Source organism: Pinus tabuliformis, chromosome 6 (assembly GCF_031772625.1).
Source record: "Pinus tabuliformis cultivar Carrire ecotype Pingquan chromosome 6, CPIR1, whole genome shotgun sequence".
Classification (NCBI taxonomy): Eukaryota; Viridiplantae; Streptophyta; class Pinopsida; order Pinales; family Pinaceae; genus Pinus; species Pinus tabuliformis.
In genome coordinates, this window is record NC_142292.1 from 176148810 (window position 1) to 176176539 (window position 27730).

The 27730-nt window shown below is 38.7% G+C and overlaps 1 protein-coding gene across 2 annotated transcripts; it reads right to left on the bottom strand.

Moving 5' to 3' along the window:
* Window positions 1–488: 488 nt before the first annotated feature.
* LOC149258046 (ubiquitin-like protein ATG12) lies at window positions 489–27106 on the bottom strand. 2 transcript variants are annotated; one of them, XM_089414629.1, is made up of 6 exons: window positions 26768–27106; window positions 26588–26650; window positions 26451–26509; window positions 8744–8812; window positions 8385–8447; window positions 489–808 (listed from the first exon to the last, which is right to left on the bottom strand). In XM_089414629.1, exons 2-6 carry the CDS (start codon window positions 26613–26615, stop codon window positions 749–751), a joined length of 279 nt encoding a protein of 92 aa, XP_089270755.1. In that variant the 5' UTR covers window positions 26616–26650; window positions 26768–27106; the 3' UTR covers window positions 489–748. The 2 variants fall into 2 exon arrangements, with proteins under 2 accessions (XP_089270755.1, XP_089270753.1); XM_089414627.1 differs by having other exon boundaries at window positions 26832–27100.
* Window positions 27107–27730: the final 624 nt, after the last annotated feature.

Consider the following 27730-nt stretch of genomic DNA (forward strand, 5'->3'; position numbering starts at 1 on the left):
AACTCGAGCCTCAATGATAATGATACTAGAGGCACGATAACCTCACTACTTGTCACCGGGCCACGCTACACCATATAGCTAATACGTAATTTAGAAAAATAAAACCCTAATTTATTTACAGTTGGTTAAATATCGTAAGAAAGATAATATTTATATTTAAATATGAAATCTAAAAAGCCCCTTTTCCTCAATTTCTATCCCAAGACCGGAATCATCATTAAAAAAAATAGGATTGTCTTTTCAAAATAATATATAGTTAAAACTTTCATATAAATGTACTTGTGTCAAGTTCTCAAAATCCAATGAAAATTACTTTAGAGTTCCTTAGCTCTCATTTACACTCCCTCCCTCCCCTCTATTTGGCTGATTACCACTCAATTTCTATCCACGTATGTCAACATTATTTACTCTCACTCGGTGTAAGATTTTGATAATAAAATTCACATTGAAATGTGTGTTGAGTCTGAAATACCTCAAAGCATGAAACATTGCCCATGTAATATCTTGTCTGTTATCACATCAATAAAGTTGTGAGGAGTCAAACTGTACAACGCATGAGATTGGCAGATTTCATGACTGAAAAAATATGGATTAATATATAGAGATCATGCTGACATTTCATTTCACATAACTACAAAATACATTTATCATATAAATCAATGACGATCAACAATGTTGAAATTAGCATTGTCAAATAACCATATGTTACATAGATGTTCGTGAAGATTTGCTATTATTAATAAGACAATCAACCCCAAGCCATTGAGCAAGCATAGTTCACCACCAGCTTTCCATCAATGCCGAAATTCTGTTCCATAAAACAGTCAAACAAAAGGATCAGATGGTGGATAAGGCAATGAGACATAATTTCTGACTTCACGTGCCACAATCATGCATAATGTTCTTCTTGTTTTTATCTAAGCAACGGAAGTGTAATTTATATTATGCATGGTCTAACAGAACCCCTTGTAGATTTTGTTTGTTCTTGTATTTAGCTTCCCATATAATTTATAGTGGCCTTGCCAATTTTTGTTCCCATCCACTCGATCACATTTAAGCATCCCCAGATATTTTCAAGAAGGCTGATGGCTAACCAGGTCCACAAGTTAGTTTCTCCTTTCGTATGAGGAGACAGATTTTGATATACGCCAAGGCTTTTATTCTTAACAATATTTGATACCAAGCACTCTATGCTTTGGCTCAAAACATTATACAAATTATGAGCCAGAAAATTTCAAATACGCAATTAGGTTTCCGCTTCAAGTTCTTGGTGATCTGATATTACATATACCTGAACACTTTGCTGCAACCCACAGTGCTCTCTTATTTTGTATCAATCTAAAACAACTATCACAAAGTATCAAACACTATTTTCTCAGCAATTTCTTAGATTTATACCTTTGAAGCAGATTGATGTAGCACTCACATTCAGGAATTATGTGTTTGACTTTGTGGACCATTAGAAAATGCACACGTTTCCCTACTTTGTATAATTCCTCTTATGTCTCTTGCGATGGAATTTTGATCTCTGTCCAAGTGCCTATGACAATTTTGTAAAGAAATTATACTCAAGATGCTTGTAAGTATGATATGATTTGTGATACTGTATCAGGATTGCATTGTTTAAATACTTTTAATGATATAATGCAGGCTGTTTGCTGTGTTTTATTCTACAGTTGAGGCTCAGCCCTCAGTAATCATGTTGAATTCTTCCCTTGAGGCAAGAGACAAGTCAAAACAAACAGTAAAACATCAGGGAGATGATTGAGGTGACATAAATATGTTGTGAAGCTGGTGCAAACATCGTCATCCATGCATTTTGTTTAGCTAGCATTGATACAAAATTACAACTGCCGTGCATTACAGACAACTGATTGCATGACTGTAGCTATAATCCATTGCCATTTCCTATGAAAGTTATCCTCAGTGCTCCTAAGGGGCATTATGACGATCTTAAACCACATTGTATTACACTAGTCATTAATTTGCTTTATGGCCTGGCAAACATACTGTTGCTATAATCCATTGCCATTTCCTATGAAAGTTATCCTCAGTGCTCCTAAGGGGCATTATGACGATCTTAAACCACATTGTGTTACACTAGTCATTAATTTGCTTCATCGCCTGGCAAACATATTGCTAGGTCTTGAAAACTGTTCTTTGTGTTATCATCATGCTCGAAAAGATAATCTGATCAACTTGCAATCCATCAGAGCGCTGTAGTGGCCATTAACTTGTTTTATGAAGTTTATGAAATCAATTTGTGCCTAGACTTCAAAAACTATTAATGATACAAAGCAGACTTTTTGCTGTGTTTTTCTACAATTGTAAAAAGGGTTCAGCCCTGAAAAATAATGTTGAGTTCTTCCCTTGAGATAGTAGACATAAGTCAAAACAAACCCTAAAACATAAGGGGAGATAATTGACATGACTTAAATGTGTAGTAATGCTGGGGGAGACATCGCCATTCATGACATGAAAGCAATTTGTTTAGCTAGAATTGATTCAATGTTACAAACATCATGCATTACAGATAACCAATTACATGACTCAACTATAATCCATCACCAATGCCTATTACAGTAATACTGTTAATTCTACAACCCCGGCCACTGGCAATTTATTATGTAGCAAATCACTTGCTGTAAATTTATTGACTGCAGATTTACTAAATAAAAGCACTGCTGGAATTTTAACAGGGAAATAAAAGATAAACAGCAGACGCAAAATAATGCCAATCTCATACACATGCTCATAGAAAATTATGCACTTCAAAACCTGCTGTCCATTAACATTAGTTTTACAGCATACAAGGGCTTCCTTTCCTGAGAGATTTAATACTCGTTAAGGAAAATTACAAATAACAAAACCTCAAATTTTTCCAGCTGATAAAAACCTTCAAAACCTGTTCTTCGATATTGCTGGCTGCTGGATCCTTCTCCCTTGCTGCTCCTTGCTTTCTTCCTCTGGAATCACTGAGATCTCACTATCTCACTGTTACAAATAACAAAACCTCAAATTTTTCCAGCTGATAAAAACCTTCAAAACCTGTTCTTCGATATTGCTGGCTGCTGGATCCTTCTCCCTTGCTGCTCCTTGTTTTCTTCCTCTGGAATCACTGAGATCTCACTATCTCACTGTGCCTTGCGCTCACTTGATGTGTCTTCTCCCTTATCCTAGCCTTTCTTTTATAACTTTGAGTGATTGACCAAATCCACAACCCTAATTTCCAAAGTGATGGTTGAGAATAGATCTCAACTTCACTTAAGATCAACTGTTGAAATTCATCAAAATCATTAATGCAAATAACCTTTGCATTTAATTAGATTAACTCACTTTTTCTTATAAAAGAAAATTACTTTAATAACTAAGGTTATAGATCCTTTGGATGACTTCCACACGTCTAGACACTTAAAACTCATGTGGAACTAAATGCTACTATCATCAACACTCCCTCTTAGAGAGGAAAGTACTTCTAGATGAACCACTTGGAATTGGCTTTGCCTCCAGTTTTGGCACAATGTCCCATGCATCATCCTTCAACATGGTTTCCCGAAGTACCTGTCCAATGCTACTATCATCAACACCCCCTCTTAGAGAGTAAAGTACTTCTAGAAGAACCACTTGGAATTGGCTTTGCCCTCAGTCTTCACACAATGTCCCATGCATCATCCTTCAACATGGTTTTCCTCCAAACCTCTTGGTCCATTGCCTCCTCCATGATGTTAGTAATTAGTGCCATGTAGTTTGGAAACTTCTTTAGAGGCTTGCTCTCCCTAAATGTGCCCCTAGGAGCCTCCACATGCTCCTTAGCATCTTTCAATGTTTGCTCCAACCACCTAGCCTTTTGATAAGACTAGAAGGAGCTATTGACTTCTCCTCACCTGAAGGTTGACTCCCTGAAGTGGAAATCTTTGCATGTTGTTCTCCCTTCGAAGCCTCCGACTCATGGTCCTCTATCACTGTTGGTGGCAATTGATGAGACTACCTAGATGACAAATTCTCCTCAAACTTAACATCTTTGCCCACAATTGTCTTCCTCTGTGCTAGTATGAAGATCTTGTAAGCCATTGTGGTCTCGCTAAATACAATAAATATCCCCTTCTCTCCTAAAGGCTCCAACTTTGTCCTCTTCTCCACAGGCACGTGGATATACACTAGAAAACCAAAGAGCCTCAAATGTCCTATCTCTAGCTTCACTCATGTGAATACTTCCTCATTAGTCTTGTCCCCCAATATCCTATGAGGACCCCTGTTCTACACATAATTTGCAGTGTTACATGCCTCTACCCAAAAAAATAGGTATATCTTGGTCATATAACATAGCCTTGGAAAAACCAATGATGGAACTGTAATCCACCAAAAGTGGGTTACCCCTAAGGAGAAACTTTTCTCCTATTCATCTCTTCCAGTCGACAGACCCTGACAGCCACCGAGTAGCCAATGTGATGCGCCATTCATATCTCCGCCACCTACATCAAACATATGTCTCCTCGCCCATTTGCCAAGAGCACAAGTCAGAAGGTGGGCAATCCGACCCAAAAGGTACTTTACTCATTTTGTAATCAGGTGCTTATGCTTGTATTTGGGCATTTGGCATGGATTATGAGGCATCTTGGAAGAAGGAAGGGCTTTGACAGTAGTCTTGTTCCCTCACCTTAAATGGGGGGTTAATTTTCAACCCTAGTCCAATGGGACCTCCCCTAATTGGCCCATGTTTCTAGGAAGGGCGCTACTTGGAAAACTCCAATTGAAATAGTGTAGTCCCATCTCCCCTATTCTATATTTACCACTTTCCATCTTACATCCTCATACCTGGGTTGGGCCTAGAAATTTACCCCGGGAGGTTGATGCAGCTAAAAGAAAAAGAAAAAGCATATGATGGCCATAAGAAAAACAAAAGAAAGAAAACAATTAAAATGCAAAAGATGGTCATGACTTACAAATTAGCACGTGGGCTAAAGCCAAGCATGAGCTCTACCTCCACATTATGGCCATCACCCAATTCCTAGGCCAATGTTGCACTGCCACATCATGGAAAAGGAACCCTTGCATGTCCCAACCCCTGGTGGCCGATGAACTGCCACACCACTAAGGGGGTAATGACTGCTATACATCGTACGAAGCATGGAGCTTCAAGTAGTAATACAAATGAAAACCAAGAAAAGGTAAAAGGCAATAAGAGGGGTGGAAAAGCAACCGCCAAGGTTACTCATGCATCCATGATTGGTCCCTCCTCACATATACACCCAGGATGTGGAGCCTGATCCCATGACCATGGCACTTGGCCATGAAGTCTTTTCCCCTTTGTTCCATCATTATTCATGACACCCATCCCTTGAAGGGTGGACCAAAGACATGTTTTTCCTACTGTTCCACGGGGTCGCGTCCCCCCACCTGGGGGTTGAATTACCTAGCTCCCTTGCGCTCCGAGGACTTGGGGACGAGAGGGAGACGTTTCCCCACGCTCTCAAAAAATAGGGTACTCGAGGAAACTTGAAAGGGGTTGTTTCCTCCATTTTTGGGGTCGTTTCCTCCAATTGGGGTCGTTTCCTAGGCGAAAGGGGTCTTAAGGGGTCTTGAGGGGTCGTTTCCCTAGAAAAAATTGGCAATTTTTTTATGGAACAAAAAAAATCGTAATTTTTAATATTTGAAGACCGACCAGGAAGGGTTTATATTATGTTCATTTCACATTTCATTGTCTGTTTGCTTCTTCGTTGAACTGAACACTGCCACCATCGCCAAGCAGCCTTCTGTTTGCTCCTTCGTTGAACGGAAGGTTGTCGCTGATGTATCAGACTTGACTTTTATATTATTCAATATTCAATGTTCATAGTTGGAAGTGGAACATCAATATGGTTTAAAGTTTAAAGTTTAAAACTTTAAACATTTATAATTTTATAATTTATTTTCATTGTGCATTGTTAGTAAGTTAGTAGACTAGTAGTTACACTGTACAGTTACAAAATTACATGTATGATGTATGATTATAATTTATATGATAATGATATCAATGATCATGCTTTTCGTTTTAAATTTGTTTCAGTTATATGATTCCTCGATTTATATTTTATATTTATAAGTTTTTAAGACCCTGACGTCCCCCCACGTTTCCTAAAAATTGGTGGGGAGCTTTTGCATAGGCCGCTCCTGCGTATCCTCGCTCCCTCGCCTCCTTGTCCCCGAAACTTGGTGGAACATTGGATTTTCCCTTTAGGTGCTGGAAACACCTAATAGGGTTTCATATTAGCCAGTCCTAAATAGGGAGGTAACACCATTATGAGATCAAAGCCCCAACTTTGGAATGAAAACCTTGTAAGAAATGTCAATTTTCCCATAACTAACAAGCTTGCTTCACTTAGATGCACTAATGATTAAATATATCTAATGATGAAGATGTAGCACTAAATATTGTGTAATTGACAGGTGGTTTCATCATGGGTTGAGCAGCTTAATTGAGGCTCAAGTCCACGGGAGGCACATATTGACGCCCACAGGTGATGTGTTGAGAGCCACGGGACTCCTAATAATTGTAGAGCATCACCAACATCCATAAGCACCCGCATCATTCTAGCACTTTGCCCTGTTCCAAGGTTTCTTCAGTTTACCCTATTTTATCATTTACATAATTTACATATTCTGCCCAATCCCGGAGGATTAGGTGTCCAACATTCCCCCCCCCCCCCCCCCCGCGCTAATCTGAAGGGGTGTTTGTGAGTCCAAGAATCATTCTGAATCTTTTAATTTTTTCTCTTCCAAGCTTTGGTGGAGATGTCTACGATTTGCTCATTTGTGGAACAATGTCATAAGTGAATGGTCTTAACCTCTACATGATGTCGAATCAAATGATACTTTGTATTGATATGCTTGGTTCGATCATGGAATTTTGGATTCTTTGCCAACTTAATTGCCGAAGTATTGTCAATTAGAAGAATGGCAGAGTGTTGAAATTCACAGTTGTGAGCTATGTTGGCTAGCAGCTTAACAGTGAATGCTTTTGGAAGTTTATGAAATCAACTTGTACCTAGACTTTAAATATACTATTAATGAAAAGCAGAATGTCTGTTGTGTTCTATTCTACAGTCGTAAAAAGGTTCCAGCATCTCCAAAATCATGTTGAGTTCTTTTCTTGAGACAATAGACATAAGTCAAAACAAACCCTAAAATATTGAGGAAGGTGATTGACATGACATAAATGTGCTGTAATTGTGGCACAGATGTCATCATCCATGCACATGGATGCATTTTGTTTAGCTAGCATCGTTACAAAGTTTACAAACGTCATGCATTACAGATAACTATTAAGTTTTAACAACTGATTGCATGGCTCATCTATAATTTATTGCCATCTCCTGTGATGGTTATCCTCACTGTGTTAAAAGGGCATCATGATAATCCTGAACTACAGGTTACACTAGTCATTCATTTGCTTGGCCAGGCACATATTGCTAGGTCTTGAGAAATAAAAAACTGTTCCTTGCGTGTTTTGTTTGTCATCATGCTCAAAGGATAATTTGATGACCTTGCAATCCATCACAGTGTGCTGTAGTGACCATTTACTTGATTTCTCAAAAATCACCAGCATCTATGTTTTGAAATCCACCATTGTGACCTATGTTGGTCAGCAGCTTAGACAGGGAGTGATTCAAGAGCAAAACACTGGAAGTTAATGAAATCAACTTGTGGCTAGACTTCAAGAAAATACTTGACACTAACATTCACAGCACTGGTGCTACCCCCAAGCTTGTGGAGACATTGCACAGCATGCAGTCCCACAGAAAAATGAAATTTAATTCTTTTACTCAGTCTGGCATGTAGAAAGAATCAAGTGCTGCAGAGAAATTTAATCTGAAAAAGAACCAACATGTCTTAATGTTCAAAATCAAATATATGTATATAAACCTGCCAGGGAACTCCAAAGCCTAAGCGTCGAGGAATTCATATCTACAGCATCATGAGATATTACTACCGACAGACCAGGATCTGAACACTTCAAAATACAAGCCCAACATGATTCTGCACTAATGTTGTGGCCTGCCATTGTGTTATGGAAATGGTTATAACAGATGTGCCTGTAAAGCCCCACCATAAAGACCTAAAACTTTAAAAGGCATCCATTTACATTCATATGCTGACCCTGTAAAGGATGATCCAAAACTTCTATCAAGCAGAAGCATTTATGGGAAAAAGGCTTCAAAGTCTTGATAACGTGTATGACAGGGTGACAAATAGCATAATATAAGGTAACAAAGTTCATGCAGTCATAGTGGGAAAATAGAGATCTAAATTTCTAATATAGGACTAGTGTTTGGAAAGGATAATTAATGTAAGATACTGCAACAATTGTTTGAGTACAGGTATGAGAGATGGAGGAGAACTCTTACATCATATAAGTCAATCACAGCCTCATCAGGATTGGGAGAGAATGCACTGTTGATATATACAAACTGATCACAGAAATCAAATCAAGAATCAGTGACTGAAAGAATACATATAAGTTCTTTATACTTGCATAACAAAATAAACACAAGAAATAAAAGGTACCAAGGAGTAAATAACCCATAATCTCATTGGGAAGGGAAGAAAGACAAGACAAAGAAAACATGCTATCTCACCATCATCTTGCTTGAAAAGACTAAGTTATATTTCTACCTGTAATTCAATGTATGCAATGGAAAGCCTACACTATGCAGATGTTATAAGTAATTCAATGCCTTCCATTTCAGAGCATGCAAGTACTTACCAGAGTCTCCCTGTGCAGTTGTCTTCGCAGAAAATCAATTACCTTGGCAAATTTTTCTGTTGCTCCTATCTACAAATTTCCAGAAAAGATTGGTCAGATCAGGACAGAATGAAGATGATTGTTTCCAACAAAATAGATGCATAAAAAGAACAGGCTCCAATGATTTTGCAGCAATGAAATATCAGATGCATTGTCTTAATCAGAGCATGATCTATAAGACTATAACAAACCCCATTCACATATGCATTCAAATTTCTAAGATTTGAAATTATTTTTTATGATAAACAATATAGGTTCTATAATGTTCGCAGAGGAACCAGGCTTTAGATTCTAGAACAGCTGTTGCGCACTGTCATGATAGGATACTCATACAACCATGGTCCAAAACAGTTGGTACTGAGAATAATCTGTCACTTGGTTGACCTGCATATTTTGTTCAAAACTCCTACATTGATCATTACTCAGGGCTTGGCTTGGCGATAAATGCTAACCTTGAATGAGACAACTGCCCTAAAGATAGAATTAGATGCATGCATCAATAATGTATTATATAATAACTTAAAATCAGAGAAAAAAGGATTATGATGAAGAAGACATAGGACAACTAGAGTATAAAAGTGTGATGTGGGTCCTAGTGTAGCAGGGAACATGACACATGCCCATGAATACAGCTTGAGTGGGCCTAATGGTTAAGAGCATGTGTTTCCTCGTAAGAGGTCACAGGTTCAAAACCAAAGGGGGGTAGAGTATGTATGCCTTCGTAGACTTAGCAGTCAAATCGCTGCGTGGAGGTGGGTCCCTTGTCCCACAAACAAGGGGGTCTCATACACCAATTTGGTGTCGGGCTTGGCTGTGACCTTAAAAATGGATATTATTATTATTATTATTAATAAATCCTGCATGAAGAGGCCTACAGTAAATTACCTTCAACCTCAACATAGGATACCTGAGCAGTATAAATAAGGTTCAAATGGGCCTCATTTTCCCACACCATCACGTGATTTCTCTCCTCATTTATTGCATACCTTACTCTATTTCTATAGAAACCCTGACGTTGTCAAGGTTTGCAACCCCCAAATTTGAACAGCTATAACTTTCACATATTAAGTTAAATGTGTGTCATAAGTCATGACCCATAATTTTTGGGGCCTGCAAACATTTTATGTAACTAGCATGGGCAGAATTTGATAATAGCATCTTTGCTAAAAGATACAATGGCATGCCTCTTATTGAGGTTCTTTATTTATTTAGATAGAATAATTAAACATGATTGCATTTACAATTTTATTAGTCTCCTTTGGTATCAAAAGGAAATTGTTTTCATAAATGCATCATCATGAACCTTGAGATGGCCTTACAACAGGCAGTCATTTTTGCCTGTGTCTCAATTTGGGCTATTTTAAGAATGTTTTTTATGACTAATGACTATAGTAAAGTAAAGCAAAGTAATATTCTAAGATCTTTTATTTGATAGAATCAAGAGGGATACAATGGCATGCCTCTTATTGAGGTTCTTTATTTATTTAGATAGAATAATTAAACATGATTGCATTTATAATTTTATTAGTCTCCTTTGGTATCAAAAGGAAATTGTTTTCATAAATGCATCATCATGAACCTTGAGATGACCTTACAACAGGCAGTCATTTTTGCCTGTGTCTCAATTTGGGCTATTTTAAGAATGTTATTTTGTGACTAATGACTATAGTAAAGTAAAGCAAAGTAATATTCTAAGATATTTTATTTGATAGAATCAAGAGGGAACACATTATTCATTCCTGTTAACACCAAGATCTGTCCTAGTGTTTTTGAGATGCTATCTAAAGGCCATTCAAAACAGAATTGGCATTCAGTGAGGGTTCACCAAATATAACAGATTTTCTGTTAGTGCAAGAATCCTCAAATTACCAATTGAGATCTTTTTCCCATAAGTTAAATGATGACAGCATGCTGAGTTTGTGTGCTAATATGGTGGACATAGAAACATTGCCTACACTATCCAAGAAAGGTGAACAGGACGTTTTACAGATGTAGAGAGAGCAGCGTTAAGATCTTTTCTTTGATAGAATTGAGAGGGAACACATTACACATTCCTGTTAACACCAAGATCTGTCCTAGTGTTTTCGAGATGCTATCTAAAGGCCATTCAAAACAAAATTGGCATTCAGTGAGGGTTCAGCAGATATTACAGATTTTCAGTCAATGCAAGAATCCTCAAATTACCTATTGAGATCTTTTTACCATAAGTTGTATGATGACAGCACACTGAGTTTGTGTGTTAATGTGGTGGACATAGAATCATTGCCTACACTAAACAAGAAAGGCGAACAGGACGTTTACGGATGTAGAGAGGGCAGCGTTAAGAGTTCATTTGAAGCTTACTGTAATTTTGAGATTGAAAGAGAAGATCAGTGAGGAATGGTTGTGCACAAGGAGACTTTTCAAACATTTTAAGAAAGCTGTTTTACAGCTGCCTTAACCTGTTAACATGTGTCCCAACTCCATAGTAGTGCATCCTGTGTGAGAAATTTACCAGCAGAGTGAAGGGTAATTTGGTGTACAGATAGTTTGTTTCAGTCTTGTTTAGCAGCAGTTTGTTAGTGGAGGCAGAAGGTATATTGTTCAAGCCCAAGACAGCAACGAGAGGGCACTTCTCCGTGACTGTACCCATTGTACTATCTCGGGCTGTGGGAGGTGTTACCTGCTGACTTTAGCCCGACCTCCAAGGTCTGTTATGAAGACGGGGTTACAAAAATCCTCTTTTTTCAACTTCGTCAAAACCCAAAGCAAATGCCACCACCATGTTCAGCTCATCGAGAGCTTTCCGAAGAGACAAAAGTGTTATCTCGATCCGACTACCGGATTGAAAGTTATGCCCATTTGAAGTTTGACAAATCGTAAAGAGCCACATAAGCATGAAGCTGCCACGTGGCACCTACCTGGTCCACGTGGCACTGCCACATCAATGTAACGTGGGGTCCATATCATCTTAATGCTGTCACATGGCACTGCCACTTCGGCATTTTACAGGTCCACATCATTACTAGGACTCCCTACATGGCATTCACGTGGCCATTGCCAAGTTCCCGAGCACTTGCCACATCAAATCTGGTGCATGGGCCGCACCAAGCATGCCCCTTCGTGTTTTGTGACATTTTTACGTTAAATCTGGTTTGAGAGCAGTAGGGGTTACAAAGCAATGCCAATTGTTGACACACGCCAAACCTCCAAATTCATCGCTTGCGCAATGTATACGGGTAGGACCCACCGGAGGATATCCGTCTCACCACAAATCCGGCCTTATACTAAGGGATTTGCCTTCATCCACATCTGGATCCCCGGATGCAACCATTCCTTGGTGGAGTAATCCGGCCTTGACCACATCCGCCAGACATAGAAGTTAATACCACTGCCCCACCCCAGATGCCTGAATCTTGGATGTGGGCCACATTGAGCAAGGGTAAATCCATCCCAGATGGGATCCAGCTTGCGCAAATAGGCGATGGCCCTTGCCATCATCGAATGTCAAACACCCAGATCTATTGCTTAAAAGGGAATCTACCTAGATGAGGTTCAGTCCAATCAAAAGGTAGTCACCCCTTGCCATTCTCGGATCATGAATCGCCAAATGCAAAATATACCTGATCACAAAATCCATCTAGATTAAATCAGGCCCACTTGCAAGGAAACTCTGCCTTGACTGCCTGGATGTGATTCGCACTTGGAGGAGGTATTTGGCCCTAGATGATATCCGAGCCTCTACATGATGTTCACCTCCACTGAGCTCTCAACTCCCTAGGTCACCGAATTTCCTACAAAAGCACTAAGGTGGGGAAAGCAGAGAAATAAAATGGATTTTACTAGGATTCCTTAAGTCCAGGGGGCATTTGCCCAGAAAGCCAATTTTCATGAAGATAGAGGCCAAGGTCTAAGAAAAACCTTCAGAGATACTGAGCCATGTCCAAAATGAGATGAGGGGCACCAACAAGACCAAATTTGCACCAAATCCAAAGTAGAAGAAAGATACGGTTCAACAGTGCAACTCCCCAATTTCAACACTGTCTAAAATGAAGTATGCCCGATTATCTAGCTCCACTGCCTTTGGGGGTTAGTTGCCTTCAATCTCCTCAAGGAAACTTATTGGTGTGCATGATTACACAAAAGAGTTACAAACTATGCATTCAACATTGAACCTCAAGGTATTAAGCTGATTACAATTCTCAATCATAGTAATGGCATAAGTGTGCACAAATCACAAATTGAACACTTCATTCATGAACTAAGTCTCCTTAGCATTAACCAAACATTCATTGAAATCATAACACATATAAAATAGGCATAGCCTACAAATTCTGAGGTTGGAAACAGATTTAACAAGGCAAAACATTCCATGTAACCATAGACATATAAAGCAGCTATCAACCATGAATATACAATAATTTCAAGCATGCTTTCCTGAGGCATACAGAACCATACATAAAGCCAATGACATGAAAATCATAGTCATCATCCATAATCCAAATATGCATCGTTCATTATACTTATTTCAGTATATTAGAATGGTTGGCAACTAAAGGAGGGACTTCTACTCTCGAGTCTCCACCCAAGCATAGGCCAACTACACTGCAATCTCTCTTCCAACTGACCACAACTAAAGGAGGGACTTCTACTCTTGAGTCTCCACCCAAGCATAGGCCAACTACACTGCAATCTCTCTTCCAATTGACCACCCCCCAACAAGATCCAGAAACTGGGGTAATGATTGCAAAGGGGAAATTTTCACACCAATGGTTTAGCCGAACACTCGGGAGTTGAAGCCCATTGTTCAAGTGGTTCATCAACCACTTTCTAACAGTACGCACCCCAGTGACTCACTCTTCGAGTGTCATAACACAAGGCTTCACCCAAATTCCAAAGAAGTATGTTGCTCAGAGCTAAAGGATTGAATTAATTGTGTACGTGGTTTAACAACCAATTAGCAAGCACTTGGTGGTTCATTAGCCATGGCAAGCACTCAGTGGTTGAATTCAATCATGGGAATGCACACAAGCCATACAATCTCAAATAGGGATTTCTGCGGTCTCAGAAAAAATCAAAGGAATTAATACCCAAAGTCATGGGGTACAGGCTCAAGGTCACAAAACACCAGCATTTAGCAGGAGAGGGAAGATCCAGTTCCCCTAGAGGCTCAAACAATGAAATGTTGAGCAACTAACTTCCATTCAAATCACCCACGAACCCCGAATTCACTTCTATCGTGCATATAAGTAGAATTCCTCCTGTGTCCCTTGGTACAGCTGAGAGAGCATCGACTTCCTCTTCTTCATCTGTTCCCGACAGTATTTTTGCTATTCGGTGCGTTTTCTCCTGAATAGTTGTCTCTTCGATCTGCAAGAGGAAAAAGGGGAATGGGCACCGCCTGCCCTTCCATCACCCTAGTCTAATCTCATAAAGACTATCAATGAACTCTCATAAATGAACTGTCAGCCGGGCGCTGCCAACTCCAGTTCAGCTCCAATCTCATAACAACAAAATCTATCAGGCCATGGCTTCCCAAGTTTGCAAGCAACTTCAGGCATTTAATTCTGCTCTGTATGGGTCATGACTTTTCGAAACAGGCAAGCAAGCAAGCTTCCCTTAGACCAAGGATCCATAAGACTGTCCAACCTTCAATTGTTTTAATTAAGTTAAATAATAATTAGCAGATATTTAATCAGAGGTTCAGCCAACCGTGGTTTCCCCCCACGCTTGTATTGCAGTCACAATTATTTTTACAAAGAGCCGGGGTAGAACAGGGGATGTTATAGTGACCTTGAAAATGACAAGGTTCAAACAGCAGGAGAAGAGACCATCAATGAAATTTTAGTCATTTCATACTGTTGTTGTGACAGCATGGGGCAGCAAGCTACAAGAGACTTACAACGGACAATGTGCCAGTGACAGGCATATACAAGAGGGCAAAAGGTTCTCTTGGAGAAACCTGAAGGAAATTCGAAAATTATTTTGGAACCAGAATTAATTGGTTTCTGTGATTTTATATTCCAATGCAACTTTTGCAAAGAGACTTGTATTAACAAAAAGTATTATCATAGATGCTAAATCTGCTGTTAATAGTGCAGATCAATGTTATCAAAACCAGACCAGTGACTCAACAGATCATCCCAGAAACCAGAACCAGTAAAAAGCCAGAAACCAAAACTGGTCAACCAAAAAAGACAATAAATATTCAAATCTTGATTTAAAAAAAATGTATTCATGTGCATCCAAGTGAATCCAAACCATTAAACACAAATCTACAAAGTTTTCTGATATATGGGAAGTAAAGATGCATATTGTGCGATATGTATTCTATTCTTTGTACATAGACTTAATCATCGCAGTGCAAAATCCAGGGGGTTTGATCACCACCCGAAGCTGGGGGACATGGGGAGCCAAGTGGGCCCCTGATTAGGGGTTCAGGGATGAAGCCCCACGAAATAAAAATTGGGTCATGATTTGTTTTGTGCTTGAAAAAGTTTAAAACTTACACATATATAGCCACAATGGCAGAGTTATTAGGTTTAGGGTTTATTCTTTTCTTCTTTTTCTTTTTTTTTAATTTGTTTTGTGGACCCAAGTGCTTTTGTATGCTGCTGTACATGACCAGCTGGTTGAGTCATTGAACTAGCCAGTTCCACCTGGAAACCATCTAGAACCAGTCCAACTGGCCAGCTTGGCCAGTTCCAAGCAGGTTCCGATAACATAAGTACGAAGCATGGAATAAAGGGTGCAAATTTATACAATGAAATTGCTGGAAGCATCCATTCCTATGATATTACCAGCTATTGTCATATTCCATAGAGTGGGCAAGGATACTATGGTTTCTAAAAAATCAGAATCATTTTCAGTTGCGCATCTCATCTAGTGCAACTTAGGGAATGTAATCTGCTGCTATATATGTCAAAAACGTATAAGTGCAGTTTTATCTAGAAGATGACCCTAGATTCATTGTGGAAAATTAGGCCTTTCTATTTCTATGTGATGAGGGTCAGACATAGTCTTGGGGCTGTACAGATCTCACCTGTTACAGCATTTGGAGATTGATTTCTGTAGCAGATTTATGACATACAGAGCCTAAACTACCGTAGCATATTTCCAGCAATTGATTGTCTTGAATTGTATCATTTCCATGTGCACGAGGGTGCTCCATAGCTGGTGATTATTGGCCCTCAACCCATATATTGAAATTCCTCTCAGGTCCAAGCACTGGAAACAGTTGAAACAAATGAAATTTACATACCATGGGATGCTTGAGACTAATTGTTGAGATCTGGAAAATATCACAGCAGATAAATAAGTCCTCAGTGCTTACTTGGAGAAGTTAGAGACTAATAGTGAGAAATGGGAAGAGGCTGCCTTGTCTTGAAGAGTAATGTGTTCTCTTTGTTTAGAAGGAACTTGCTTGGATGAGAGCCTCAGCCTATGGATTTTATTGTGGAGATTTATGAGTGGTTCCAGTCAAGTATCAATAGAGATTTATGACATACAATATTACAAGGGCTAAACTCCTGTAACAGATTTATGACATAAAGAGCCTAAACTCCTGTAGCAGATTTATGACAGAGAGCCTAAACTCCTGTAGCAGATTTCCAGAAATTGATTGTCTTGTATTGTATCATTTCCATGTGCATGAGGATGCTCCATAGCTGGTGATCATAGGCCCTCAAGCAATCTATTAAATTCTTCTCAGGTCCTGGTGCTGATAACAGTTGAAACAAATGAAATGTACTTACCTTGGCATGCTTGTGACTACGTGTTGAGATCTGGAAAATATCACAGCACATAAATCAATCCCCAGTCCTTACTTGGAGAAGTTCTGTAGAAAATCCACGAAATTCTGATCTGGTAATATGAGCAATCTGAAATAAACTCTCTCACATAAACACAGAATTTCTCTACTAGATGCAGTGGAATAGGAACAGAGTTACAGAAATAAAAGCACAGTCACAAAATTCAAAAACACAGAATTGTCTAGGGAACCCAACTGGGAAAACCCTCTGCTTTCATGAGAATTTTATTGATAGCAAAAATTGAGCAATTGATCTCTTACAAAATACAATTGTTTCAATCTGAAAGACACACTTGTCTTTCCTGCTTGATCTAAGCTTGAAACCTTTGCAAGACTGTTGATCTCTGTTGCCCTCTACCAACCTGCACAAGCTTCTCTTGCACACTCTTCCTCTCACAAGCTCCATGCACAAACTCGTGCTTCCTATTGCTTGGTCTCACCAACTCGTGCTCACCAAAACAATGATTAAACTTGTGCCTTTGTTCCTCCTTTTAAAGGCGATTTGAACAGTTAAAATTAGTGAGTTCTATATTAGGTAAGTCGAACTGGTGGTTCACGAGTTAACAAAGGCTCACTGCTATTGTTAACTCATCCTTCCTAAATTTTAGGAGGTTAACTCAAACTCTTCGTCTTGTTCCCAATACAACTCACACTAGAAGACAAATACCTCGGCCTCTTATTTTAACACATCAGTTCACTGCAACCTAACTCGTCCTAATTTTTAGGGGCACTCTTAAATTTTAGGAACTCAAGCATGCACAATAAGAACTCGTTGTTGTCCCTTTGATGAAGGCACAAATCAAGGAACCCTTTCTCACTACTATTTTCAACAAGTTCGATATTAATAGTGAGAAATGGAAGAGTGTTACCTTGTCTTGAAGAGTAGTGTGTTCTCATTGTTATGAAAACGCTCGCCTGGATGAGAGCCTCAGCCTATGCATTTTATTGTGGAGATTTATGAGCAGTTCCAGTTAAGTGTCAATGTGAAGGGGTTTTTAATCTTGGCAAAGTTCCTTCTTGTTCTAGCTTGCACTTCAAGTTAAGAGTTGTGCCATAGTCCAAGTTGTGGTCTAAGTTCTATTATTAAAACGTTGGTCGCATTCACATAACACAAGTAATTTTCAGTGTAGGCATGAGGAAGGACATACTAACTTTTGGGGTTTATTCTTTTTCTTTTTTTTTTATTTTTTTAATTTGTTTTATGGACCCAAGTGCTTTTGTATGCTGCTGTACATGACCAGCTGGTTGAGTCATTGAACTAGCCAGTTCCACCTGGAAACCATCTAGAACCAGTCCAACTGGCCAGCTTGGCCAGTTCCAAGCAGGTTCCGATAACATAAGTACAAATCATGGAATAAAGGGTGCAAATTTATACAATGAAATTGCTGGAAGCACCCATTCCTATAATATTACCAGCTATTGTCATATTCCATAGAGTGAGCAAGGATACCATGGTTTCTAAAAAATCAGAATCATTTTCAGTTGCACATCTCATCTAGTGCAACTTAGGGAATGTAATCTGCTGCTATATATGTCAAAAACGTATAAGTACAGTTTTATCTAGAAGATGACCCTAGATTCATTGTGGAAAATTAGGCCTTTCTATTTCTAAGTGATGAGGGTCAGACATAGTCTTGGGGCTGTACAGATCTCACCTGTTACAGCATTTGGAGATTGATTTCTGTAGCAGATTTATGACATACAGAGCCTAAACTACCGTAGCATATTTCCAGCAATTGATTGTCTTGAATTGTATCATTTCCATGTGCACGAGGGTGCTCCATAGCTGGTAATTATTGGCCCTCAACCCATATATTGAAATTCTTCTCAGGTCCAGGCACTGGAAACAATTGAAACAAATGAAATTTACATACCATGGGATGCTTGAGACTAAGTGTTGAGATCTGGAAAATATCACAGAAGATAAATAAGTCCTCAGTGCTTACTTGGAGAAGTTCGAGAATAATAGTGAGAAATGGGAAGAGGCTGCCTTGTCTTGAAGAGTAATGTGTTCTCTTTGTTTAGAAGGCACTTGATGGATGAGAGCCTCAGCCTATGGATTTTATTGTGGAGATTTATGAGTGGTTCCAGTCAAGTATCAATAGAGATTTATGACATACAATATTACAAGGGCTAAACTCCTGTAACAGATTTATGACATAAAGAGCCTAAACTAATGTAGCAGATTTATGACAGAGAGCCTAAACTCCTGTAGCAGATTTCCAGAAATTGATTGTCTTGAATTGTATCATTTCCATGTGCATGAGGATGCTCCATAGCTGGTGATCATAGGCCCTCAAGCCATCTATTAAATTCTTCTCAGGTCCTGGTGCTGATAACGGTTGAAACAAATGAAATGTACTTACCTTGGCATGCTTGTGACTACGTGTTGAGATCTGGAAAATATCACAGCACATAAATCAATCCCCATTCCTTACTTGGAGAAGTTCTGTAGAAAATCCACGAAATTCTGATCTGGTAATATGAGCAATCTGAAATAAAGTTATAAACTCTCTCACATAAACACAGAATTTCTCTACTAGATGCAGTGGAATAGGAACAGAGTTACAGAAATAAAAGCACAGTCACAGAAATTGTCTAGTGAACCCAACTGGTGGTAAGTCAAACTGGTGGTTCACAAGTTAACAAAGGCTCACTGCTATTGTTAACTCGTCCTTCCTAAATTTTAGGAGGTTAACTCAAACTCTTCGTCTTGTTCCCAATACAACTCACACTAGAAGACAAATAACTCGGCCTCTTATTTTAACACATCAGTTCACTGCAACCTAACTCATCCTAATTTTTAGGGACACTCTTAAATTTTAGGAACTCAAGCATGCACAATAAGAACTCGTTGTTGTCCCTTTGATGAAGGTACAAATCAAAGAACCCTTTCTCACTACTATCTTCAACAAGTTCGATATTACTAGTGAGAAATGGAAGAGTGTTACCTTGTCTTGAAGAGTAGTGTGTTCTCATTGTTATGAAAATGCTCGCCTGGATGAGAGCCTCAGCCTATGCATTTTATTGTGGAGATTTATGAGCAGTTCCAGTTAAGTGTCAAAGTGAAGGAGTTTTTAATCTTGGCAAAGTTCCTTCTTGTTCTAGCTTGCACTTCAAGTTAAGAGTTGTGCCATAGTCCAAGTTGTGGTCTAAGTTCTATTATTAAAACATTGGTCGCATTCACATAACACAAGTACTTTTCAGTGTAGGCATCAGGAAGGACATATTAACTTTTGGGTTACTCCAAAAGCTTACACTATGCTTGAGGATGCCTCATGTGATGTAGGGTGCATGGTGTAGTGACCTTGGAGGTACGCATAGCTAAGAAGGAAGCATTGGAGCATTGAAGTCCTTTGGAGAAGGAGCACCTTTCTTGAGTAATGCACACCTTGGGACCCTTGCCTAATGAGCGTGCACAATGTTGCACGAAACCCTCTCCCCCCCAAGGTTCCAAACCTAGAATCATGGGGGATCCGCCAGCGGTACCACGGTTCAGAAATTTGAAACCGTCAATTAGGCGAAATAAGACAGGTCCTGGAAATATGGAACCGCACGAGCTCTATCCGCAATTCCAGATTTGCGAACCGTGGTTCCACCAGCGGATCGAGCACAGATCCGGGCAGATCCCGAGCGGTTCTAAGGCCCGATGGGCGGTTCCGCAGTGACCGGCCCATAATTCATTTTTTTTCTTTAACTTGAGTTGGGTTGGGTTTAAGGTGAGTTAGGGAAATAATAGATGGGGATAAAAGCCATTTCCTCACTCTTGTATCTTTGGAGGGCTTGGAAAAGAGATGAGAAGAGAGCTTGGAGAAGAGAGGCTTGAGGAGAGATTGGAGGAGTGAAGGACAAGGAGCTAGGAGCAGTGAAGGAGGAGGAGCTTGGAAGAGTAAAGAAGGGCTTCCATCTACAAGAGCTAAAGAGCTAAGTACAAACTCCAAACTCTGTCATTTTTTTGTCGTTGTTTTTTTTTTCACCTCCCTGTCCTACTCTTTCCCATTCTTTCTTCTAGCTCATTTCATTGCAGGTTGTCCATCTATATTCATATTCCAAAATGGTGTTCTTTTGGCTTCTATGTATCATTCCACTTTTGGTTTTCATGATGGTAAGGGAGGGTAGGAATAAAAGGGAAGAAGAACAAAAGGATAGTGGTCCCTATAGGAGTGACCCAATGAATGATGAGGAGGAAGGGTTTGAAGAGAAAGGGGATGAAGATGACACTGAAATGCAAGAGGGAAATGTTGCATTGACACCCTTCTGGAATTATGTGACCAAACTTGAAGGGCGAAAAGGTGGCGGAAGCTACAAGTTTTTGTTCCCTCATGTTTGTCATGGAGGAAAACCATATAGTTGTTTATATAGCCGTGTGAGGAGACATCTTTGTGGGGTGTTGGAAAGTGATGACAAAAAGGGTGTTGTGGGGATAGCAATTTGCCATAAGATTTCAGCTGAACAAAGAAGAAAATACATCCAAAAGAGGAGGTTGCACAACAAAAAAACAAGAAACAAAAAATTCATTATGCATCAAGTGCAACCTCTAGATTTGGTAGCTCATCTCCTCATGGTACTTCTACAACCTCCAGAAGTAGAAGAACAATTAGTTGATTTCCTAAATGTTGTTGGTAGGGATGATGTGGAAGGAAAGATAGTCTAGTTTATTTGTGCTTGCTATGTACCATTCAATGTGCTTCACTCTCCCTATTGGCATGATATGGTTAAGGGCATCAATGAAGCCCCAAAAGGATACAAGAGCCCCAACTATGAGAAAGCTAGAACAATGTTATTAGGAGAAAAAGCAAAGGTTCAAAGAGCTTTGACACGTTCTAGAAAATGAGTGGGTGGATTGTGGGGTATCCATTGTATCAAATTGGTGGACAAATGTTAGAAACCAACATTTGATAAATGTTCTTGGTGTTTCTACTAGTGGTGCAGTGTTTATTGCATGTCATGACTCCTCCTCCATCAGTGCAACTTCCCAAAACATTGCAGATCTCCTATTGCAATCAATCAAAGATGTTGGTCCTAATAATGTGGTTCAAGTGATCATTGATAATGCAACAAATTGTAAGGCAGCAGGAAAAATTATTGAGCGTACTCATCCACACATCTTTTGGTTCGGGTGCTTGGTGCACACATTGAACCTTTTGATGCATGATATTGTGAAGCATAAAGAATGTGGATAGATTAATGAGCTTTACAAGAGAGGGAAGCAACTCATTAAATTTATCACAGGGCATACAAGGGTAAACTACTTTTATGGCACTTACTTCAAGTTGCAGTTGCTTAAGCTTGCAAAAACAAGGTTTGCAAGTTATTACCTCGCCTTTAAGCGGCTAGTAAAGGTGAGACAAGCTTTAACTAATATGGTAACCTCTGAATCATGGGACAACATTAACATTGATAGAGATGGTGCTAATGTAGCCAAGGACACTAATCTTGACAGTTACTTTTGGTCAGATTATATATGTTTTGCAATTCACCAAACCAATTTATTACATGATCAAGTTTGCAGATTCAGATCGGCCAATAATTGGGGAGGTGTATGAGCAAATGGATAGCATGTTGGGGCAGATTAAAGACATTGTTGAGCCTAGAGATATCACCTTGTACAATCATATTTGTGCAGAGGTGGAAAAACAATGGAGATGCTAAGCATTCCATTGCATGCCTTAGCATATGTTCTGACACCTAAATACTATCATTCATCATGGCTTTCAACACCAGCACTTGGGGGGGAGCAAGAGAAAACCACACCTAGATCCAGAGCACCTAGATCCAGAGGATATATCTGGTTATATGAAAGCATTGGATAAATTAGTCCCTAACGAGGAGTTTGCCATGCTACGTAAACATTTGAGAAACTATACGCTTAGCACTGGTCCATTTGGGAGCATGCATGCAATTAGAGATCGAGAGAATTTATCTTCTCTCGAGTGGTGGAACATGCATGGAGGTGCTACTCCACTCCACACTTAGATCCAGAGCACCTAGATCCAGAGGATATATCTGGTTATATGAAAGCATGCATTGGATAAATTAGTCCCTAACAAGGAGTTTGCCATGCTCGTAAACATTTGAGAAACTATATGCTTAGCACTAGTCCATTTGGGAGAATGCATGCAATTAGAGATCGAGAGAATTTATCTTCTCTTGAGTGGTGGAACATGCATGGAGCTGCTACTCCACTTCTACGGACTTTGGCATTGCGGGTGCTATCACAGGTGGTAAACACTTCTTTTGCAGAGAGGTGTTGGAGCTCGTATTCTTTCATCCACAGTGTTAAAAGAAATAGGTTAAATTTAGACTTTGGCATTGCGGGTGCTATCACAGGTGGTAAACACTTCTTCTGCAGAGAGGTGTTGGAGCTCTTATTCTTTCATCCACAGTGTTAAAAGAAATAGGTTAATAGGTTAAATTTAGACCAAGCAGAGAGCTTGGTTTATGTTCACTACAACTTGCAATTGTTGGCCCATTACTGTGATGATGCAAAGACTAATAAAGACCTTAAGATTTGGGACAAAAATCCAAAGGAGCCCAATTTGGAGGATGGAGTGTTGCAATTAGAGCAATTGGAGGATGCGCTTATCCAGAATGATGATGATCGAGTTGAGATGCCACCCCCATCCGGTCCCTTGGTTCTCAACACCAACAACAGGAGCTTCATCTTCATCAGTTCCACTGCCACAACTTCTAGAGCCACCATCTTCACCATCTTCTTCATTGCCACCACGTGGAGGCTCACATACTATTCATGGTGGAAGGAGGAGAGATTAGTAGATATATTCATAGTTTACTACCTTTGTCATAGATTAAACTTGTAGTCTTGTTGTGAATTTGAACTTTCATGTCTTACTCTTCCTAGTTCACTGTGTACTTGAGTCTTGGTGGTGGCCAAGTGGCCTATTTTGTAAACATTATTATTTGAATTTTGGACGTGACTCATGTTAACAGTTGCTCACTTGCTAGATAAGTTACTTGAATGTTTAATGATTTTATCTTCTAAATGTTTTATGTTTTATGATATGCTTAAAAAATTTATGTATGTTTGTGATTGCTAGAATCTAGATGGTTGATGCTCGAATAATTAATCATTGATGTACAATGGAATCATGGATGCCATATCTATCTTGATTTATGTAAAAATATGCATGTTTTCATGTCTTCTACAACAAATTTGGTATTTTGGATTTTTTTTAGTATAAATGCAAATATATATATAGACGCTTCGCTTCCTAGATTTTTGGGAAATAACGATTTTGCATCCCCGCTTCATGCAACATTGAGTGTGCATACCTTGGAGATTGACTGAGAGTTTGAAGTGCTTGAGATGTGAGCCTATCTCTTGTTTAGCTAGGCTGCTTGAGGTGGACTTACTCACATCATGATTGGTGGCCTCCCTCACCTTTCATGTAAATAAAGGGAAGAGGGTATCTTTCCATAATCAAATTGACAATCATTGTACTTACACTCTTGCCTTTCATGTAAATAAAGGGAAGAGGGTATCTTTCCATAATCAAATTGACAATCATTGCACTTACACTCTTGTATTAGAGATGTGAGATCTATAATCGATTGGTCTCTTTCATTGCACTCTCTTTCATTGCACTCTTCTTCATTATATTTGCTCTTGTTTGTTCTGAATGGTAGGGCTCTTAAGAAGATTCAAGAAAAAGACTAAGTACACCCATTTTCTGCCGAAAAAAGGCAGTATACTAGTCCTATCGACAGAACAAAATGGATGTCACATAGGGCCAAAAAAACACATGTTTGCCATGAAGGCAGCATGGGATAAATCAAGGTTGCCATAGCGTGGAGTGGGCCATTTTCCAAAAAAACCTAGGGAGTAGAGAGTCAAGGGACCTTTTTTTATTATATATATCTATTATAAAAACACATGCAAAAAATTGTCAAATTAGTTGCAGAATGTATGAAAACAGTAGTACATGTAGCTTATTTGTGCTAACTGTGGATGAATACTGCATTATGCTGAAGTTAGAAGTACTATCAGTAGTACATTAATGATTATGTTGAAATTTTGAAAAAAGAATTATGAATAAACGAGCAAGAACATTTAAATGAGAAGCATAAATGACACCATCACTTATCACTTATAAGCTAGGTCACAAGACAGGTCCCTCAAGGTCTCGTGTCCCGTATTTCACGTGTCAAACATGAAACGTGCCCTAAAACGTGTCGATCACTTATCACTTATAAGGGTGGAAAGAGTGGGTGGGGGAGCAAGAACATTTAAATGAGAAGCATAAATGACACCACCACATATCACTTATAAGCTAGGTCACAGGACATGTCCCTCATCGTGTCAAACGCGAAACGTGCCCTAAAACGTGTCAAAAACGTTTTTTTCTGTGTCCTCCAATCAAGACACGTGTTTTGGACATGGGGAAAACGTGCCCTAACATTTTTGGCTCTTAGGACACGTGTCCCAAGAAAAGTGACATTTAAAACTGTGACATGGTGTCCCATGAAAAGTGACATTTAAAACTCGTGACATGGTTTATTTCTGGGTTTGTTTTTGTTATTGTTCACCGCCAAAATCGAATTTACATTGTAGTCTGAGGAATTTTTCAGATTCAAGCAACTTCACATTGAGAGCACAGTTCACAAATTCTTCTAAATTTTTAGTTTTATTTTATCAATCATGACATTTCTAAATTTCTAGTTAGTAGTTTTTTATGTGCTTGAACAATTGTTAATAACATGAACAATGAACATTGAATTGTGAACATCATTGATGTGGTAAATTAATAAACTAACTAGTAACTAGTACATTACTAAATACTAAAACTAAATACTAAAAAGATATCATCATGATTCATATATGTAGATGTTCTAATTTCTAAAAAATATGGATCAGACACTATATTTCTGTATTTTTTAATATATATATATATATATATATATATATAACGTGTCTGTCGTTGTGTCGTGTCGAATACTCGTATTTATGTGTCCTCCATGTCTCGTGTCCTCGTGTCATGTGACTTAGATTATAAGGGTGGCAAGAGTGGGTGGGGGACAAGAGGGTGATTATTGCCCCAGTTTCATTCTCATGGGTATTTGGAGTAGCATCAGATAACTAGGTAGAGGCCTACTATTCGTATCAAGGTCCCTTTTCTCAATGTTCACAAAATTCTTGTTGTTGGAGATTTCCATTACTTAGTTATCATCTTCAATATGGTTTTTGTCCTGAGGACATTAGATTTAAGATCTTCCTTTAAATAATTTGGGGCTTATTGCATCGATTAATTCGGGGCTTATTGCATCGATTTGAAAATTATGAGGTTTTCCATGTCCCTAGGCAAAGTAATCATGAGGCAGGTCATTTAGCTAATTGTTGTACACGGATGCAACAAGGAGAGCTCTTGATTAATAAGAGTTAAAATTATCCTCCAATCCCCTAATGAGGAATGGCATGCACATACGCAACACATAGGTGCTTGTCATTTGGTCACGTGTCTAGGATGGCGTGGGATACTTGAAGAGGTGACAGGTTAACATAGCGAAGCCAAGAAGTCATATTATTGTAAGGTGCACTGGAGGAATCCCTAGCATCAGTTGGAAGGTTATGTTTAAATTAACGTAAAGATTTGTCTAAATGGGGAATGTTTTACTTTGTATATTCAGATGGTACCAGTGACGGGGATTATGTCACTAATTATCAGAATTTATGGTTCTTTGCCCTCTGTAATCATGGTAATGAGAGGTGTAGGGATTTGGCCTTTTTTCCAACCCTCCACCCACTCTTTATTTCCCGACAGTATTCAATTGAATCCAAACCCTAACTTGAATTCAGAGAATTTGATAGAAATTCATTTGAATATAATCCCTAACTTAAATTCAAATAATTTTATAAAGTACCTTGAATTTGGATTGCTTGAGAATTGGGGCATCTCCTGTTGCTCTGAGCAGCACTACAACTAAAGACAATTCAGGGTTTCAGTGATTTATGCTAACCAGCTTAAAATAAATACCAGAAATCCAGTCGATGCCTTCACCTTTGCGAGATGAAGCCTCTGGATCCATCTGCTCATCTATTTATTCACATTTATTTTTTATAGCTGTACACAGAACAACGGGACCAAAATCACTAATAAAGTAAGCAAAATAACTATAAACGTAATGAACTCAAAAAAAGCTTCAAGGGTCGAAAGCATGAGAAGTGATTTAAAACATACATAAAAGCAAAATCACAGAATTGCAGTGAAGCTGGGAAAAGCTTCATGATACAGTGCAAATTACCAGCAAACTGCTACCACGGCTGAAATCTTTGAGGAATGACCCAAAATAGAAACCAGATAATGGTCAGCTGATGCAGAGATGAATCTCTAAATCCTCCGCTCGAGAGTATATGTAAAAGCTGCGGCGGTTTGAGTCGAATATGTCGAGAAGATTTAAAGTGACCCCCACGTTGGATTCTATAGCTTTTTCCACCGGATCCCTTTGTTGTTGTACTAATTGGTTTACTTCGGTTGATATAGTTAGTGCGAGTGGTTACTCCAACGGACCTTCGCATCCCATCCAACTAAATGATTTTCTTAATGACTCAATAGAGTGTATATCAAGTAGTTGGGAGGGTTAAAACTAAATGATTTTCTTAATGACTCAATAGAGTGTATATCAAGTAGTTGGGAGGGTTTAACGATAATCTCTTTTATCAAATGTAAAATTTAATTCTATTGACATGAATATGTGTGATTATTTTGAAATATGGTGCATTACGTTTTTTTTTGAATTAATTAGAAATAATGAGGGTCCATTGGTTTTAACGGTGGAAAAAGATAAAAAAGATTTACGGAAAAACTATGACTTGACTCAAGGATGGGGTTGCTACTTATTATTTTCTTAGAATGTAAGATTAGGAGTTCACATGCTTTTATTTCTATTCATTTCATTTTTCCGAAGTATTTGTATTTTTGGTGGACGGTTCATAGAATTTAACTTGGCCATTCATTAACATATTCATGATCTAATTCTTCTCTTTTTTTTATAAGATTAATAATTTATTTTTTAACATCATGGAAACTCGTAATTTGTAATTATAGTTAAATTAATTAATTATCATTATAAATGTATATACATCTATATCTTTTTGCCATTTTCTATCTTTCTACCATTATCCTAAAGATGGATCGTGTTTT

Bases quoted from the DNA above. Each gene is read 5' to 3' on its own strand.
- LOC149258046 (XM_089414629.1), bottom strand. From the start codon at position 26,615: ATGGATCCAGAGGCTTCATCTCGCAAAG. The intron at 8,813-26,450 runs GTACTTTATAAA...GGAAATTTGTAG, and splicing joins TCAAGCAATCCAAATTCAAG to ATAGGAGCAACAGAAAAATT. The intron at 809-8,384 runs GTAAGAGTTCTC...TTTATGGAACAG, and splicing joins CTGTGATTGACTTATATGAT to AATTTCGGCATTGATGGAAA.